This window comes from Fundulus heteroclitus, chromosome 23, assembly GCF_011125445.2.
Source record: "Fundulus heteroclitus isolate FHET01 chromosome 23, MU-UCD_Fhet_4.1, whole genome shotgun sequence".
NCBI classification, from domain to species: Eukaryota; Metazoa; Chordata; class Actinopteri; order Cyprinodontiformes; family Fundulidae; genus Fundulus; species Fundulus heteroclitus.
This window is the reverse complement of record NC_046383.1, coordinates 1,659,123-1,677,679: the sequence shown is the minus strand read 5'-3', so window position 1 is coordinate 1,677,679 and position 18,557 is coordinate 1,659,123. Positions and strand designations below refer to the sequence as shown.

The 18,557-nt window shown below is 40.2% G+C and overlaps 1 protein-coding gene across 1 annotated transcript; it reads right to left on the bottom strand.

The window, feature by feature from the left end:
* Positions 1-15,033: 15,033 nt before the first annotated feature.
* On the bottom strand, positions 15,034-17,861 carry hs3st1 (heparan sulfate (glucosamine) 3-O-sulfotransferase 1). The gene is made up of 2 exons (XM_012851394.3): positions 17,650-17,861; positions 15,034-17,222 (listed from the first exon to the last, which is right to left on the bottom strand). Exon 2 carries the CDS (start codon positions 17,084-17,086, stop codon positions 16,166-16,168), a length of 921 nt encoding a protein of 306 aa, XP_012706848.1. The 5' UTR covers positions 17,087-17,222; positions 17,650-17,861; the 3' UTR covers positions 15,034-16,165.
* Between the last annotated feature and the right edge of the window lie 696 nt (positions 17,862-18,557).

The window sequence follows — 18,557 nt, the reverse complement described above, 5'->3', positions numbered from 1 at the left end:
AAAATCACATGACGGGAAACTGCAGCTACCAAAGCAGTCTCTGTTTTCATCTAAACATTGTATATTGTCAAAGGCATCTGGGCGGTTGGGGAAAACCCGCACAACAAAATAATTTGCATGGCCTTTCAACACAGTTTTGCAAGCTATTCAAATGAAAACTGGCAGTGCCAGTCATGGCTGCATGTCTTGCCTGGGGTGCAGCAGATATAATGCGACAGACAATACAAGCAAAACAAGTACAGAGAGCTGGTATTATTCAGGGTGTCCAATAATGATATTTAAAAAAAAACCTTGATCAGACTAATGGAGCAGACTGAGATTTCGCTCACAGCTACAAATAACAACAGGTAGGGAGCGAGATTTGCATATCCAGGTTCCGTCGGTTTTGCATATGTACAGCCCTGAAGTGCATTTGTGAAAAGCCATTCCAGAGAAAATTCAGACAGTGTTCAAATCAGTTTTAGATACTCTGTTTTTTTGTGTGCAAAAGGGGCTTTTAGGTAGCTTTAGTTTTCTTGTAAATCTGTGGCTGCCTAGCTTTACTCCAAGGTCACATTATAGACAAAATTGTTTCAAGTATTAGTGGTCGTTTGTTTCTCCTGAGCTATTAGTCATGTTTTCTGAATATAATAAATAGTCATTTTGATTGCTTTGTATGTTTTACTTGAATATATTTTTTCTATTTTTGAGGCCCTAACGTTTGCTGTTTAATTTAATAAAGTATGATGATTATGGGTGTTTTTTTTCCACTAACCAAACAGTCGTGTGTTCTTTAGTATGAGGCGATGTGCCAACACCTGGTTTCAATATACACAGCAGCCTTACTGCATGAATTAAAACAACACATACTAAGAGTATCCGTAACAGGATACATGAATGAGCTCTCATGTCGTTTGGTTTTCATTTAGACCATTTGCAGTCTGCACATAAAGACCGATTGTTGCATGTCCGGAAAACTAAGAGTATCGGTGCGTGTCTGCTCACAAAGATCCACGTTTTCCTCCAAAAGCATCCAAACAAGCTCAGCTGTAACGTAAAGTGCGAATGACACAATTATCAGCACTTTGAAGCAGTTTGAGTTTTGCTCTGTGGGGAGTATCTAAAGCTCAGAGCTTTGGAAATCCTGCTTGAGTATCAAATTCCACATGGCTCAGTGCTTTTTCTGCATGGAAACACACACACACACACACGCATACAAACATGTATGCCCATGCAAACTGCCAGGTTCTTCTTCCAGTTCACACGTACATGGAAAAACATGGAGTAACTGTGCAGGTCATGCACAGACGCACACAGAGATGCACAGGCACACTCGGGGAGAGTGTGGACTATTTGTGGACCGAGTTATGCTTCACCCATGCAGAGGTGTTTGTTGGCAGTGGGACTTATCATTGGCCATAGAGGCTTATTCCCCTGCCAGAAGAAGCCGTGCCATGAAATGACTGATAACGCCACACAGCTCTGACTGACTCGCACAGCAGCAGGACATGTAAAACCTGCCCGAGACGAAGGAGGGTTGCATAAATATGAACATACATCACGCAGCTGAACGCGGGCCCTCCTTTCCTCATCCTTCCTCCTAATGACGTGTATTTACGTTCCATTAGCTCTGAAAGGCTAAACAGGATTGAGGAGGCAGCTCACTCAAAGGTGAAACCACATTTTTTCTGATGTAAGGAAAAAAAGTTATTTGCTGCGATGTCGAGCTCCAAAATGAAAATGTTCGTGGCTATAATAAGCGTAGATGAAAATTGATGAGAAAGAAGCATAGCTTTGAGTCATAGGGCACTGTATTTAATTCAAGTGATTCAATTTCTTGACTGTAATGTTGTAATTTCTATTGGCAAAAATCACGCTGAATGTACAGAGGGGACACTGAGGGCTAGTAATAATCATTCATAATTCTCGACATTAGAAGGAGATGGGGTAAAAGTAAATTTTTCAGTTAACATACATTAGGTATTCTTTATTTACAGTAGGGGTTTTAATATGTCCAGCTCAGAAGACAAGACGATGCATGATATTTGGTTCACAAGGATGAAACCAGATTTTAGCAGCATTTGGCTAAACAAAGGCTCAAATGACTTTGTTTTCAAAAATAGAGTAAAGGTTTGATTTCAGGAGATGTATTTGAAAGAATCTGTAACCAGAGTTGAATGATCCAGTCCAGGTTTGGCTTAGCTTGGTCGGCCAGACTGACTTAAACAGGGCGTAAGTCAGTCTGATAAGGCTCCATATTTTTCAGCCTAAAACAGACCAATCAAGGAGCAGGAAGTGGGACTTTATGAGCAGCAGAACTACCCACAATGCAGCAGCACTTTTCTGTAACCACACGAGTCAAGATACATACGGAGATCTTTGTTACTTGGTGCTTTGGAAAATCAAGAAAGTACATGTGCGTACACCCAGCATACTCAGATATTTTTAGACAAAAGGGGCAAAAACTGTTCTCTGGAGAGTTTGCTCGATGGCATGACATCTTTCAAGGAGTTTTTTGTTTTTGTCATTACAAATGACAAAAACAGAACGCGTCACTTGGAGTTTTGTGCATCACATCCGTAGTTATCTGATTGGTTGTAACCTGTTGACGCTGACCCCATTAGTCCCGCCTATGAAATTGGGCTCTACCAGCTCCTTTCCAGACTGATACGATAAGATAAGATAAGATAAGATAAGATAAGATAAGATAAGATAAGATTTCCTTTATTTGGGGAAATTCGGGTGTGACAGTGCCAAACACACAGACAGTCACACAATTATTAGCAATGAAAGAAGAAAATAAGAACACATTATTCTAATCTAAAATTAGCTCAAAAGAAACACTAAGCATAGAAGCTGAAAAGTAAATACCAGAGTAAATAAATATAAATATTGCACAGTGTAAAAATATATTTTTTTTTTTACAGTGGAATAGACTCCATCCTCTGATAGTGAGCAGCACCCTGAAGTAGCGAAGGTGTGTGCAAGTTACCTTAGCATCTGGGGACAGTGCAAATAATTAATGATCAGATCAGAGCTGTCCAACCATTAGCATGATGTAAACAGTCATTGAGTCTGTTGTGAGCAGCAGGGATTATAAAGTCTGTCTGCAGCTGGGAGAAACAACCTGCGGAAACGCTCCTTAGAGCATCTACGATGCAGCAGTCTGTCACTAAAAGAGCTCTCCAGCTCTGCAACTACTCCATGTATGGGGTGGGAGACATTGTCCATCAGTAATGTCCTTACAGTCCTTCTGTCTCCCAACAGGGATGCCACCAGCACTGGATCCAGGTGGCATCCCAGGACAGAGCTGGCTCTCCTAAAAAGCTTATCCACATCAGTTCCATGGAAGTTCACCTGTGTCAGGTTTTGTTGGCACCTGTCCATAAAGCTCTAGATCCACTGTCTGTACTCTGACTTGTCCTCCTCTGTGATGAGACTGACTATGGCAGAGTCATCAGAAAACTTCTGAAGGTGGCCACCTGCTGAGCTGATGGAGAAGTCTGCAGTGTAAAGGGTAAACAGATAAAGTCCCAGCACAATTCTCTGTGGTGCTCCTGTACTGCAGGTAAACTTGTTAGAGACACAACCCTGTGTCCTCACATCCTGTGGTCGACCACTGAGGTAATCCAGCATCAGCTGGGACAGGTGGTGGTCCAGTCCTGACCGCTCCAGCTTGTCCGTCAGGAGTCCTGGTTTGATTGTCTTGAATGCACTGGAAAAATCAAAGAACATGATCCTCACAGTGCTTTCAGGATTCTCCAGATGGGCAAGTTAGTCGGACTAGGTTTGACCTGTCCATGCATTGCTTTTTTTTTGTCTGAGTTGGTTCTGATAGCCCAAAAAGCTTATCAGCTTCCCATCATCTGACCAATTGAGGTGTTTTAGATTTTGAACTAGATGTGTAGAAATGCAGTCCAGATTCCTTAAAAGTAGTAAATGACCCTTTAGAGTTGTGGCTAAATGAGTTTTAAAGTAACTATAGCATCATCAGTGACTTTTTTGCTGTTTTTGTCTTTACAAATAGAATGAAAGTTTTATAACTGTTATTATTATTATTGTATCTCAAATTATTTCTGGTCAGTGCAAAATCATTCACTTTATGACTAACCAGTGTAAAAATTTAAGATTTCAAATCCCAAGCGGGTCAATGCAACCTGTACTAAAAAAAAAAAAGCTTTCATTTTGCACTAAGTCATAATCTGCAAACCAGAACATTGTTTTGTTGACTGGGCCGACCAAAGTATAGCTCTTACTATTTAATTGTAAGAAAACCACTGGAAAACTACATCCTGCAACAGTTCAAAATGAGCCTAAGATGTAGATGTTTATGGTTTCAGGACTTACTGCTGTTCTCCAATCAGTTTCAAGTAGAATGGCAGACAGGCAGGTAGATGAAGATAAGTAGGAACCTGCCCTGATGACCAGCAGGAGCTCCTAAATGAGCTGAAGGAGTTCCAGGTAAGTACTGAGGCAGGGCAGAACAGGCACTTGCCCAAACATAAGGTGCTTTCCAGGTCGCTGACAATAACCCTGCCTATAAGATGAATTCTCGCAGCATTTGTGCATTCACAAACACACAAGAACCCATCTTGTACCACTCGGACTTGAACCGTTTGGGTCCGAACCAAAAACGGTTTGGGCCAATCATGTTGCTGTATTGTGGTTTAAGGCGGGACGTACCGACGTGACTGGCTAAAACCAACCTTTGGTAGGCCAGCACTTGGAGTTGCTTCGCCCAATTAACTCTGCTGAAATTCCCACCTTTCCCCAAACACATTCAAATGCAGCAGTCTCAGACTGATCATGTGCAGAACTAGAGTGCTACACAGGATCAATCTGACTGGCCAGGTTAGGCTGACACTGGGCACAGAGAATCAGAAAAACAAAAAAATTTAACTACTCATTTAGCACAATCACTGACGACAATCTGACAACTAGACCGCACCTACTGGTCCTTGACTTGTACATTAACAGCAGGTCTGTGGATGACTTCAGCAGTAGCAGGCCATGCCTCAAGGGAAATCAGCAGCATATTAAATGAGGGTGATGGTAGAGTAACAGAGAAGACAGACAACAACCCTGGATCACAAACAATGTGGCTATTTTAGTAAAGTTTTGAAACAAGTTCAACCTCGATACTTTGGTCTTTTTAATGGTTCTTAATGGTTCCACAAACTAATTTCAGGACCAGAGAGGATCCGTCTTTTAAATATGTGGCCCCCAGACTGTGGTTGCCTTTATCTTTGCGCTGTCTTGACTCTATTCTATATTTTAAGAATCATTTAAAACCCACTTGCTCCGACTGGTTTTTAATTAGTTTTTAACTAGTGTTATGCTGTGATGTTGCATTTATGCCGTTTTATCTTTTTGTTTTTTTATTTTGTGTTGTTTTATCATTATTTTTTATTGTGAATCACTTTTTGGTTTTTATTCAGTGAAAGGTGCTATATAAATAACGTTTACTTACTTACTTTTCTGACAGCTCCCTGTAATCCACCTGTAGCAATAAAAACCTGTAAACACGAATGGATTAAAGGGCCATAATTTGACCACTTTAAGAAGTGTTTGTGTGAACCACATTCAAAGAGAAACGATCTTTTAAGTTTTTTTATGGGGATGGGGGAAAGAAAGAAGAAAATCTGTGGACTACTTTTTACTCCATCCCTTTCTGTCTCATGTCCACGCATGTCGATTCAGTCACTGCAGCTTCAAAACAGACACACATGCAGCTGTTAACTTTCTAGAGGATTTTTGAGATTCATGTGGTTAGAGCAGCCAATTAAAGCAGCTCTCTACTTGCAGTCCGCTCTAAACTTTGACCTTCTTAACTAATAGGGTGTTTACGGCTGTTTTTCCTATGCAAGTTACAACCGGTCAGCCATACCCTCCTCAGAGAGTGCAACTTAAGCCAGTCGAGTAGCAGTCGATCCCCAGACTGCAAAATCAACTGCTAACAATCAAAATCTGAGCAAACCTATAGCGATTTACTGAACGGTCTGGTGCCCAGATGTTGGCAAGGCATTATTTGGGTTTAGTGGATTATGGAGTTGTGCACATACTCGACTCTGCTGCTCAACCTACAAATGTGTCTTACTTACAAATGTAGCATCATACAAATGGTCTGTTTAGATTGCAATCAAACAGAACAGAAGTTGGTTCTGTTCTAAAAAGACTAACATACAACTTTATGCATTAAGCTGTATTGATTAATAAGTAATATGAGTACTATTTTATTCATAGATGATGACTTTCAGGTCTATGCTTTTAAATAATCAACCAAAAACATTAAGTAAAAAAAAAAAATAGAGGATGAGCTCTTTCTCTGTTTTTTTTTTCTTTTTCTTGGCATGGCTGCTGTAATGGTTTTCTTTATATTCAATGTTTATTATATCTCAGAGTGAGACTGCACATCTTTTTCATTCAAATATTGGGCATTTTCAAAACCTAGGTAAAAAATGAAAACAAACTAACAAAAAAATAAAATAAATTTTTTTATAAAAAAGACACACCTGTCATAAATTCTGCTTTAGTGAGGGTTTTAATACCATTCAGTTGCAGAGATGCTCTTCCTTCCAGCGTCACCTGGCATTTCAAAGGATTCTGCAGTTCTAACAAAATGCTGAACATACATCAAAATGTCTTTATGTCTGTCCACGGATCTACTGTTACCTGTAAAAACTTCAAAAACGCAGCCCTTGAGGCAAGCAGCCACTGCGCTTTGTTTTCTTAATATCCCCTTAAAGCTGAGGAGGGGGAAAAAGGCTGTTTAATGTTTAAATCTGTATGGATTTAAAGGTATGTCTGAAAAGGTTTTCAGGAACAAAAAGTCACAAATAAAGTCAGGAAAATCATCTTTAAAAAGTGTCAACCTTTAATGAACACTTAGGGTTTTGATAGTGGATCAAATCAGCAGAAGCTGGCGCGCAGTTACTTTGACAGAAGGGTTTTTTGATGTGCTGATTTCTGTGTGGTGGTTTTAATCAAAGTTGAGCATATTTTCTGAGCACGCTTTCTTTCCTCTGTTGAGTCTTGACTTCAAGGATACGGCGTTCAAAAAGAAACTGAATTACTTCCAGCTGGAATGCACGTCTTTGAACAAAAGCTTCTTGCAAAACTCTTCTCACCAAAGAAAAGTCAACAACGAGAAACTTCTTTTGTTACATTTCTACATCTAAACACAGACTGTATTCACAGATTTGGCCTCCTTTGACTCTTGTGTTATAGTGTGACACTTGAGGGAGGATATTTGTTTTTCTTAAGAATAATTTCCCACTGATTCTTTTTTATAAATCTGGAGGTGCAAGCTCTTTGAAGGGGTTCATTTTTGGGATTCCTCTAGGCATTTAAAAAAAAAAAAAAAAAAGCTGCTTTCCTGAAGGAACTTAACATGTTTTATTAAACTGTGACTATATGTCTTCTGACCCAGGTAGGAACGATTGAAACACAGCATTTTTGGGCTTTTCTTTATGAAACAAAATAATAAGACAGGCACTTTGTGTAAATATATAAAAGACCCATGCAAAAAAAAAAAAAAAAATACTATACCTTTTAAAGTTTTGGAAATTTTTCAGAATACAATTATAATGTATCCGCTATGTGTACAAGTTGAGAAATTAAAGAAACAATTTCATTAAAATAGTAAACAGGGAGATACATTTATTTTCACACTAAATATCCATGAAATCTAATGAAAACATGTTTAAAAAAGACCTTTAGAAATACGGTCGGACCTGCAGCGACTACTAAAACACCCCCCTGAATGTGTCTGTGAGATATTTGGATGCCAGAAACTCTAACTTAATGCACGACTGGCACGACAGAAGCTAACACGTAGCCACAGTTTGGGGCAAATAAAAACAGAATGGGTGCATATGTTACTTCTGCCAAGCCTCACACATTGACTTCGACGAACAATCTATTCCAATTAAAGCGGCAGCCCCGGAGACTGCACAGGGAGGCCGTGCTCTATCGGATCACATCAACCTTTTAAAAAAAAGAAGAGAATGGCTGACTGTGGTTTGGAGGAAAACGGGCCTCTTCGGGAACAACGAGCCGTGGGCTGGCAGCCGGTGAAGGGACGAGGAGGAGGAGGAGGAGGAGGTGGTGGCAGACTGGCTCCAAAGGAGTCCCGAAACTTCGGTGGCAAATTGCGTTACAGCTGAGGTGTTAGAGGAGAGGGAGGTGCCAGGAGGAGGGCAAAGCTATTAATCCTGGTTGTTGCCTGAGTTTGTCGCTCTTAGTGCGTGTGTGTGTGTGTGAGGAGACAAATTAATTATGTGGCTGAGATTAATTAGGTGATGTTGGGGGGAAATCTGTGACTGTAAAACTTTAGTGGGCTGCACAGCTGACTAGACTAATGGGGCGTTCATGAACTCTTAATAGATGCTTCTCTTATGTTGATAGTGTATAATCAGAGCAGGGAAAAGGGAGACAGCGGCAGTGACAGGGAACTTATTTCAACATCAGAGAGGAGACGGCTTTGCAATATAGTCACACAACAGCCCAGTAATTAGTGTTTTATGTCAGGGATCAAACGATTACTTAACTGGGATGATGCTGCAACAGTTTAGGAAAATTCAGTTGGATATCCAGGTAGTAAGCTATAAATCTCCATCAGTTATCCATGGTAACGTCAGAGGCTTCAACAAAGGCAACAGCAGAGCCGTATCACGTTTTGACGTGAAAACTTTATTATGATAACCATATACTTCTCACGTTTGAACAAAATATCTTGTTATTACAATAAGCATATTTATAACGCAAATCTTTTACTGTTCTTAAAATATAAAATTTATGTTGTATGATTGTGATTATTTATTGTTAGAAGGTAAAATTTGTCATGTCCAGAAACGCTATCAGTTGCTAAATCCATACATTTTCCAAACGGCTTCTATGAGTCTGCATGCCACATTCATTTTGGCTAATTTGGTCAATTTTTGTCTTTACTCAACCATGTACAGGTCCGTATAATTCAGTAAATGTCTCATGGTACTCTGCGAGACAACAAACCCCTCCTGAATGCAGTTTGGTTTATGTAATTTTCATCTTCACTAACCCCCAGTCGATCGAGCCTGGTTCTGGTTCTGCTGGAGGTTTTTTCTTTCCACTGTCGCTTCATGCTTGCTCAGTATGAGGGATTGCTGCAATGCCATTTACAATACAGACGACTGTCCACTGTGGCTCTACGCTTATTCAGGAGGAGTGAATGCTGCTTGTCAAGACTTTGATGCAATCAACTGGGCTCCCTTAGATAGGAAGATTTTTTTGACCAATCTGTATAATCTGGCCCAATGTGTACAATCTGACTCAATCTGTATAATCTGATTGAATTTGACTTTGTAAAGTGCCTTGAGATAACATGTTTCATGAATTGGCGCTATATAAATACATTTTAATTGAATTGAATCTATGGAGCCTCCTGTACCCCTCCAGTCAAACAACAAGAAATGCTGCCACCTCAGTCGATTCAGCCACATTTTTCCCACCCTAATGTGCTTAAAGTTCCTTCTCAGTGTACGCAAGTTAATTTTACAATGCTGGCCACTCAGTAACTGCTAAATATATCCATGGCTCAAGCATGAAGAACTTGATCAGTTCCTGTAGAGGAGAAATTTTCTCAACCACATTTCTGCACCGTCATCAACTTCACTAAATTATGTTCTAGCAATAAAACGTATCATGTTATAACATGAAAATTTATCGTTCAAACAATAACATTTTTATGTTTGTAAAATGCATTTTCACAACAGTAAAATATATTGATTTTGTTTGAACAAGTGCCGTGACAAATATGTATATTGTAATAACATGATATTAAGTTGTTTAAATGTAAAAAGTATACATCTTATAATGTGATTTATAGGGCTGGTCAATTTATCGAAAGCTTAAAAATATCGAGATTTAAAAAAAAGGTATATAAAACTATATCGATTGTATTGAGATGGTGCGTTATAATTATTCTTTTATGTATTCCAGTAGGTTATTTTTCAGCTGCTTCTTATATTTATCTACAGCTGTTTGTTAAAAAATGTGCCTGTGAGATATTTGAGATAAAGCTTTCATTCAGAGATGCCTATTTATAATTACTTTATGAAATTTTTTTCAGATAAATATATATTGCATATCAGTATTCAGCCTTAAAATATTGCAATATTAATTTTGGTCCATATTGCCCAGCTCTAGTGATAAAGCTTAATTTTTATTTATCTTTTTGCCTGAGTCGAAGCTCTACACTTCTGTAGCAACAAATCAAACAGCAACAAAATATAAATTCTCAGAAACAACCAAATTCTTGATGCTAGGGTGTATTATAGAAGTAATACTTATTGTAAATGAGCTTCCCCTTTCTTTCATCTCACAGGTGTAAAAAAAATTAAATAAATCTAACCTGTATCCTCAAATTTAAAAAAATAAACAAAAGAAATACAAATTACTGTAAAATATTAATATGCATGCTAAAGGACATAAAGAAAATAAACTTTAAGGATCTCTGCACAAAACACAAAGAGTGTGGAGAGCACAAATATGCTGAAAATTAAACATTTATGAAGTATATTATGTGATTACATTTATTAGATCTTTTTTTATTATATTTTTGTTGTGTTGCATACTTCTCAGTTGGTATGGTGTTGCCTGCCTTGCTTTTTCTGTTTTCTTCCATATCATGTTCAAATATTTCAATTTTAGTTCTTCATTTATCTTTCAGAAATTACTGTTTTTGTCACAATGTTCATTTTAAAACTATAACCCAGCCTTTTCTGTTGCTTTTGGAGTAATGGCTTCCTTGCTGAGTCACCTTTGAACCCAGGTCTTGTTTAGCTGCGGATAATGAAACTAAACTGGTAAAAACATCTCCCTGAGACACAGAATCAGCGTCCTTCCTGAATGTTATGAAAGCCTGAACAGTCTCATGCTCATTTATACTTGCATATAATGGAGATTTTTACCCAAGTATGAACCAGAATAGTGGAAGTCCATCCTAAGGCGTAGCTTTAGCTCACAAGGGTGCAGTGTGTTTTGGGTTTGCTTCAGATCGCTATCACGGTTAAATGTTGCGAAACAAACAAGAAGCTTAAAATGCAATGATGTCATCATCTGGGTGCTCTCAGATAGTTTAAAGGCGATGCCATTTTAATGTGTGTAAACTTCCGATTTGAAAGAAAGTAGACATAAACTCTTTGAAGTTTTTTTTTGCTGTCATTATTTCTGAATATTTCAAATATGTATAATTTGGGTAATTTAACGGAGCCAAAACAGAAAATGTTTAGTATGGCGTAATATGGGGGGGTGGGGGGGGGGGGGGGGGGTTCATGGTTTTTACTTAGGATCTAGAACTCCAACAATGATATTCCAGGACTCCTCTTTGTTAATAATTGACACTTGCTTTGTACATAAAAGGCAGTAAAATTAAAGCTGGTTATGTAATGAGAACATTGATAAAGATGGTGGAAAAAACTAAATATACTATTTGTTACCTGCATACAAATCCAAGCTTTAAATGGTTTTAGTCCAGAAGCTCCAACCCTGAGCTCTGCGATGCCTTTTAGGTTGCTGGGAGAAATTAGAGCAGTCTTGAGACATTTCATTTATCAGATAATTAAAAAACATTAGGCACTGATACAAATATTTGCACTGAATCTACAATGTTGTTGTGGAACAGTTTGAGCAGAAGGCAAATGCAGTTTTGACATGGCATGTTTTTGGATTTTCCTTTCCTTTTACATATTTGAGATAATAGTCTCAACTCCACATGCATTTATTGGAGTACACATTATCTGATATTTTTTGATTTTCAAATTAGAGTACGTTAAGAAGAAGCAAAGCAGACTTTTGTGACCTTTTCTGCTTCCTGCTGTCCTGTCATCGCATTAAGGGTTCAGAGTCAGACTTCGCAGGTCTGTGAGCTGTTAACATCTTCACCAAACTGTGAATTTAACCTTTAAACTTCCCACTTTAAAAGCTGTGCAAATCATTCAGAAGTGCACCAAAAATAAAAGGTGAAAGTAGACGTCTACACTGAAAACTAAAATAACAGATTTGTTTTTCCTCTTTCCTCTGCAATAATCATGCCATGTCTCATGCCTCAGTTTTATCGAGTGTTTCTCTCTTTGAATCTAGTTTTAGTTAAAAAAAAACACCAACACACTGGTTCTCTTATTACAGCTAATCTAATTATATAAAATGTTTTAAAAATTGACAGATAAATAAAAAATCTTGGCATCAAACCATGTTTGTTTCTGATTACTTTGTTTAATAAAACTGAATTAAATTGAAACAATTTTTGCTACTCTATTTCAGTAATTCAATTCAACATGTGAAATATTCATATTACTATATAAACTCCTTACGCATAAGATAAGATAATTCCTTTATTGGGGAAATTTGGGTGTGACAGTGGCAAACATACTGACAGTCACACACAATTGTTAGCAGTTAAAAGTAAATGTAGAGTGATAGTATATGTCAAGTCATTATTTCCTGTGAATTTTGTGGTTATGGCTTTTAAATTTGATTTAAAATATTATATAATGGCAGCAAAAAAATATCACTGGGGAAATATTTTGGCCTACACAGACTGCAGGCTTCGTTAACAGAAAGTAACTGGCTTCATCTTCATGGCACTAAAGGTCCTTTCTACAAAAAATGTTCTGTTGTTCACAAAATACATATTATTGGAAAATTAAATGGAGCGAAAAGTGTAGGTAGAAAAAGTTGAACAAGCAGCAGAAATAGCTGCAGTTTCAGGAGGGTTGAGAAGCTGTAGACTAATTTCCTCGGGCGTCCACATGCAGATAAACCCAGGAAAAGGGCAACAAAGGTCACATCTTTCTGAAACTATGGATTAACTTTTTTTTGGTGCATTTATGTTTAATGCTTTTAGTTTGCTTCTGTACAGCACTTTGTGAGCTCTGTCTTGAAAGGAGCCATATAGATAAAGTTTTAAATACTTACTGTACGTGTTTCATACACCAGAGATATCAGAAGCATCAGGAGGAAAAGGACTGGAGTGCAGCTCAAAGTCCTTCTTTCAGATGACAGTAACTGGGAAACCTTCTTGGGGAAATGAACATTGAAAAGTCTGCAGGAAAAGCAGAGAGGCACAACGTCCAAGTTGTTTGAGGTCAAGTGAGAGGTTTTTGTAGTTAGCCATGCCTTGGGGACCCGTCTCATCTGCTGGTATTGGTCCACTGTGTTTTCTTAAGTTTGGAGTCCTGTCGCCTTCAAACCAGGACAATTTAGAGCACTTAATGCCACTTTCAGCTGGAAAGCGTTATGGAGATGTTGGATTTATTTTCAAACAGGACTTGACAACTTCCCACACTGCCAAAAATACCGACATTAACGATTGTGGTATAACGGTGCCCATTGGCCGGCATGCAGACCTGACATAAAGCCTACAATGAACCCGTGGGTTATAGCTAAGAGAAGATGGGAGACACCAGACCCAACAGCACAGATGAGCTGAAGGTCAGTATCAGAGCAATCTGGGGCTTCCTTGACACTTCAGTAGAATCACATGTTCATCACCTCTATGCCACAATCTATTCATTTAAGTGCTCTCACCAAATATTAAGTGCTTATACTGAACAAATTACACACATAGGTTTGAACAGGCCAACATTCTGTGACAAAAATCCTTTTTTTCTTAACAATCCATTTAACTGTTCCAATTTTATTTTTCTGCTTTCATTGACTGTAATCCAAAATCACTAAAAGTACCAGAACTAAACAGCTTCATTTTCAAAATAGCCTTTGTGAACTAAATCAACCCTTGACTGCATTCTCATTTATTTAGATGCACCTGTAATATTGACGTACAGGCACAAGCAAACAGCAAACTGAGCAAATAAAGAGCAGCACCGCCACCGGTTTTAAGATCAACATCAGCTCCGTGTATGCTCTTTTTTTTTTTTCCATCTTCTTCCTAAACGGGAGTTATTGCATGCTCTAGTGTGGAGGGGAAAATGGATTTAGCTGGATATTGCATCAGTCTTACTTCGACCCAAGGGAAGGTGACACTGACATGGCCGCTGCTTTGCTTCCTACTTTGAGGACCAGCTGGATTCCCACACATCCATCCAGATGTGGCTAACAGACAAGAAACCCACCTTGAAAAAAAAAAAAAAAACATCATACCATTCAATCGTTTTCACTTTGCGAGCCAGATGATGTACATTTTAGAGAGACCTGATAATCTAACTGGGGAGATCTGAACTCCCAAGCTTTCTGTTTACCCTGCCTGCCTCTTTCCTTCTGGCCTCCAGCAAAACCGGTTTCACCCTAAAGCCGCTCTGATAGTGATAGTGTAGCGTTGAGTGTTGCTCAACGATATCTCCGAGAGAGCGCGTGCAAACGTCAGAGAGAGCCGGACAATACAATCTGAGATCTCTGAGGCAAACAGAAGAGAGAAGGAATTCCTGCTGTGGTCCGGGTTTAAGGGGCAGCGAGGTCGACGTCCTGTCTGAAGTCCTGGCACGCCTCTCAGTGTATCTGGGCCACATTCGAAATATCAAAAAGCCTTTTTTTGGGCAGAGGTTTTGGAGCTTAATGTCTGCGGATGCGATTTGAATGAATAATGCCTCGTCTCCCCTAAAAAACTAAGTAAGATGATTGCACCCTTGGGCATAAACAACTTCTCCTTTGATTTCTAATGGTTCAGATTGTGCTCAAACTTGACTTCACCTCTGTGCCCACTCTTAATTCTCTCTTGCTAAACCAGCTATAATAGCAGAGTAAGACGTGCAACAAACCTGCTCTGAAAACAGCTAATGAAGCATCAGACAGCAGCTTAGAAACACAGACGGAAGTCCGAATTCACCTCTGCTGTTAGAGGGTGGCAAAAAGGGTAATTTAAAATAATCCATCATCTAAATGATACAGTAAATATATTGTTTCCAGCACACGTGACAGCGTGACTAAAACACTGCAAATGCGGATGTTAAACAAGTCAGCAGGTGGAGAAATAATGACCCAAGTCATCCTACTAGGACCAAAAAAAAAAAAAAAAATCATAAACAGATCAACAAAAGAGGAGAAAAGCAGTAGACATGCTAAAAATAAAATACATCTTTATTAAGTATTAATTTCTCACTTTTATAAAATTATTTACAGTTGAGTTATTGGTCAACAATATCTGGGTTGCACATTTATGGTACATGAATGGCTCATGCAAACAAACAAACAAAAAAAAAAGGACCACAAACATAACAAACGCATGTTCGGTTTGTTCCTATATAAAAAAAAAAAAAATCATAGCAGCAATAGATTCCTTCAGAGCTTTAAAGTTAGAGCTTAATAACGCTGAATCATATAATGTGAAAGAAGCAGGTCTGACAAAAATAATAATAATAATAATAATAATAATAAAAAAAACCCTGCTCAGTGCATATCTTTATGTAACGCTAACTGGCACCGCGTAAAGTGTGTCTGCTGATATGAGCCAAGATGGATGCTGATGCAAATTCCTCACAGCGCAGGGTGTTTGGAGAAGAGAGCCAGCGGTCTGCCCTGATATTCAGCTCAATCACACCCCTGTAGGGCGTTGGGCCATGTCGCCCGGTCACCATTTCGGACTTTTCCGGGGTTTGTGTTGTACCTGCATTTTAATTTTTTTTAATTTGGAGGAGTGAAAAAAAATGGGGCTGTCTACTAAAGGATGTTTCATACCAAACGTTCATCAATTTCTACCTTCCAGGAGGTATAAATTCCACTCTTATCTTCCAATCATAGTTGGATGCTGTGTTTTCATCTCTCTAGTGAAGAATATCTACCAGCAGGTTGTTGCTAAGGTTTCATCGTGTTTGTCATGATGTTTTGCAGACATTAATAACCGCTATCAGTGGAAATAAGGGTAAATCTCAGTTTATAGATAATAATATACAGTCGAATTAACTGCGCAAACTCCACTATCAATAAACACACCTGCCTACAACCAAAGACAAAGCCCATGGGCATGAACTGGTGTGTTTACATGTTCAAATTGGACAACAGAAGCGACAAAACGGCAACACCTGGGTACGAAATGAAGATGCAAGCAGGTGAAGGAGCAGATTGACCCCCCCCCCACCTCCTCCCCCCCGTAACAAACATACTAGTACAAAAATAGATTTAGTTTCCATTTACATTAGCTTTTTGTCCCTTCATTTATGTCGTTAGTGAGCTCATTCTAGACAAACTCAAAGTGTCAGTTCCAGTTGAACGTTCTCCCCACCAGCTCGAAGAACCTCTTGTTCGGTTGGTGGAAGAACTGGTAGAGTTTCTGCAGGATGGCCGGAGCAACGTGGGGGTGCGCTCTGCCCTTGGAGTCGTGCAAACACCGCTCCCGCCCGTGATCCCTCAGACAGTAGAATCCCTTTGTTTTGTTGAAGTAAAAATTCGAGGCGTTTATCTGCGGCTCAAGCTCCAGGAAGCGCTCCACTTTTTTCATCTCGGGCAAGGGGTCCTTAATCAGCCGGTCCCCGTCCACGACGTGGATGCTCCCCAGGGGGAAGTACTGCAGCCAGTTCTTCATGTGAACGTAGTACATGCTGCGATTCAGCGCCTTGTACCCCAGGTTGATCTCGCCGTCCTTCACCAGCACCGACTCGATGGGCTGGTAGCGCTTGTGCTTCTGCAGGCGGTTGTAGAAGACCTGCGTGTAGTCCGAGAGCACCCGCTCCGTGGGGTCTCTGAGGATGAGCAGCAGCTTGATGTTGGGGTTCATCTGATAGATGCGCTTGGGGACCTTGGGAGAAGTGAAGTAGGCCGGCGTCTTTTCCACCGTCAGCTGATCGGGGAAGGCGTAAGGCATTTGGCTCAGGTACCAGGACAAGCCTCTCTGAAAGTGGCTCTCCCAGTCAAAGAAGTGGACTTCGTTCTGAGCTGCCACCACGGCGCTGTGCAAGCTGAGCATCTCGATCAGCGCCCGCGTGCCCCCCTTCCTCACGCCGATGATTATGATCTGCGGAAGCTGCTGCAGGGTGCCGTTGGGGTGGCCGCCGGTGCCGTTGTCGGCGGGCGGCGAGGCGGTGCCGGGCAAAGAGGACCCCCCGGGCGCCAGGGGCCTGGAGGGGAGCGGAGGGGACTGCATCGCGAACAGCAGCAGCCCGAGGAGCAGGGCTGCCATGACGGAGGTCCTGACCCTGGAAGATTTCAGCCTGGCGAATGGAGCAAAACTGTATCCCACATTGAAAAGAGCAGCAGCCCGGAGACAAAGGTCTGAGGGAAAGGGAAGCCTGCTGGTTCTCCACCTGCAGCAGCAACTGGAAGGAAACAGCTGGGGTTAGAGCACAGCAGGTGGGCACATGTTTAAGGAAGTGAGCAGACTTTAGATCCGTAATGATGAATGCTCAACGAGGCTCCACTGATCTCTGCAACTACAGCCTAATATGACGTTAACTATGGAGGAATAAAAAATAATAATAATACCACTTTTATGTAAATATCTACTGAATGCAATAGAGTCCACGCAGATAAAATAAACAATGCAGACGGCAAATCAACGAGATCTAATTTAAAAGGTCAGTAACTGAGACAGGTTGGCAGAGAAATCCCAAGCATCAATGAGAATAAGAAAAAAAATCTAACATTTTCGTTACAACAATAAAAAAAAACACGCACGCTTTATCTTCCACGGCACATTTTAACGCACCGATCAACGGATCCACAAAGTATTACTCATCCCTTTACCTTTCAGACTACAACCCTCTCCCCGACACAGATCTCATTTCCTTCGGTTTGCGTCTCTCTCTCTCTCTCTCTGCGGACAGAACGGAGGATTTTAGGATCCAGCTCCCGTTCCGCTGGATCTCCGGCGCGCAAAGGGAAACTCCCGACCTGGACACAACTTCACCGGAGCGCGTCCGCTCTCTGTCTGCTCGGCTTCAGACGATCCTCCCCGCTTTTCACTCCCAGACGCTGTCAGCGAGCCCACGCCCACACTACGCCTGCGGGACCACTCCCCCTACCGACGCACACGCAGTGTGGAAATGTTGGGAGACATTACACAGGATCGGGCTGCCAGTGTGCGTGTGCGTGAGAAAGCAGAGGCGCCTCCAGGGAGTTTAGTTAGGGGGTGCCAGAGGGGACCAATAATGTTGGGATGGCACAACAAAACCATGCTGATTTGCTCCATGACGACTGAGTTTTTTATTATGTTTTGTTTTAACATTAATACCTGACATCTATATATTCTATGTTCTGAAAATGTGTTTGCTCCTTACAGAATTCTTCTGCTTTTGCTATTATGTATTATCTAAATGTTTCAAATCATGAAACATGTTTTAATTTCCAAAAGATTACTTGAATTAATACCAAAAGCAGTTTAAAAGCCATCCAAGCCATTCTGGCCCTATGACAAAAAAGTCTGCATAAACCTGCAATCAAGCATTCGCAGAGATTGTCAATGAGGGAATTTTGCCCCACTCTGAACTTTGAACAGGCCATTCTAAAACCTTGTTTTTTCCCCTATTTTTGTTTTTTCTTACCCTGCTGATAATTACTTTATCGATCCCCGATAGGGAAAATTCATGCTGCCGTGCTTTAGATCGCTGTCCCTTTAACTTTGATTGAGCTGAAGTTTATCATTTGGCTACTGA

Excerpts from the sequence above, each read along its gene's own strand:
- hs3st1 (XM_012851394.3), bottom strand. The coding sequence starts at position 17,086 with ATGGCAGCCCTGCTCCTCGGGCTGCTGCTGTTCGCGATGCAGTCCCCT.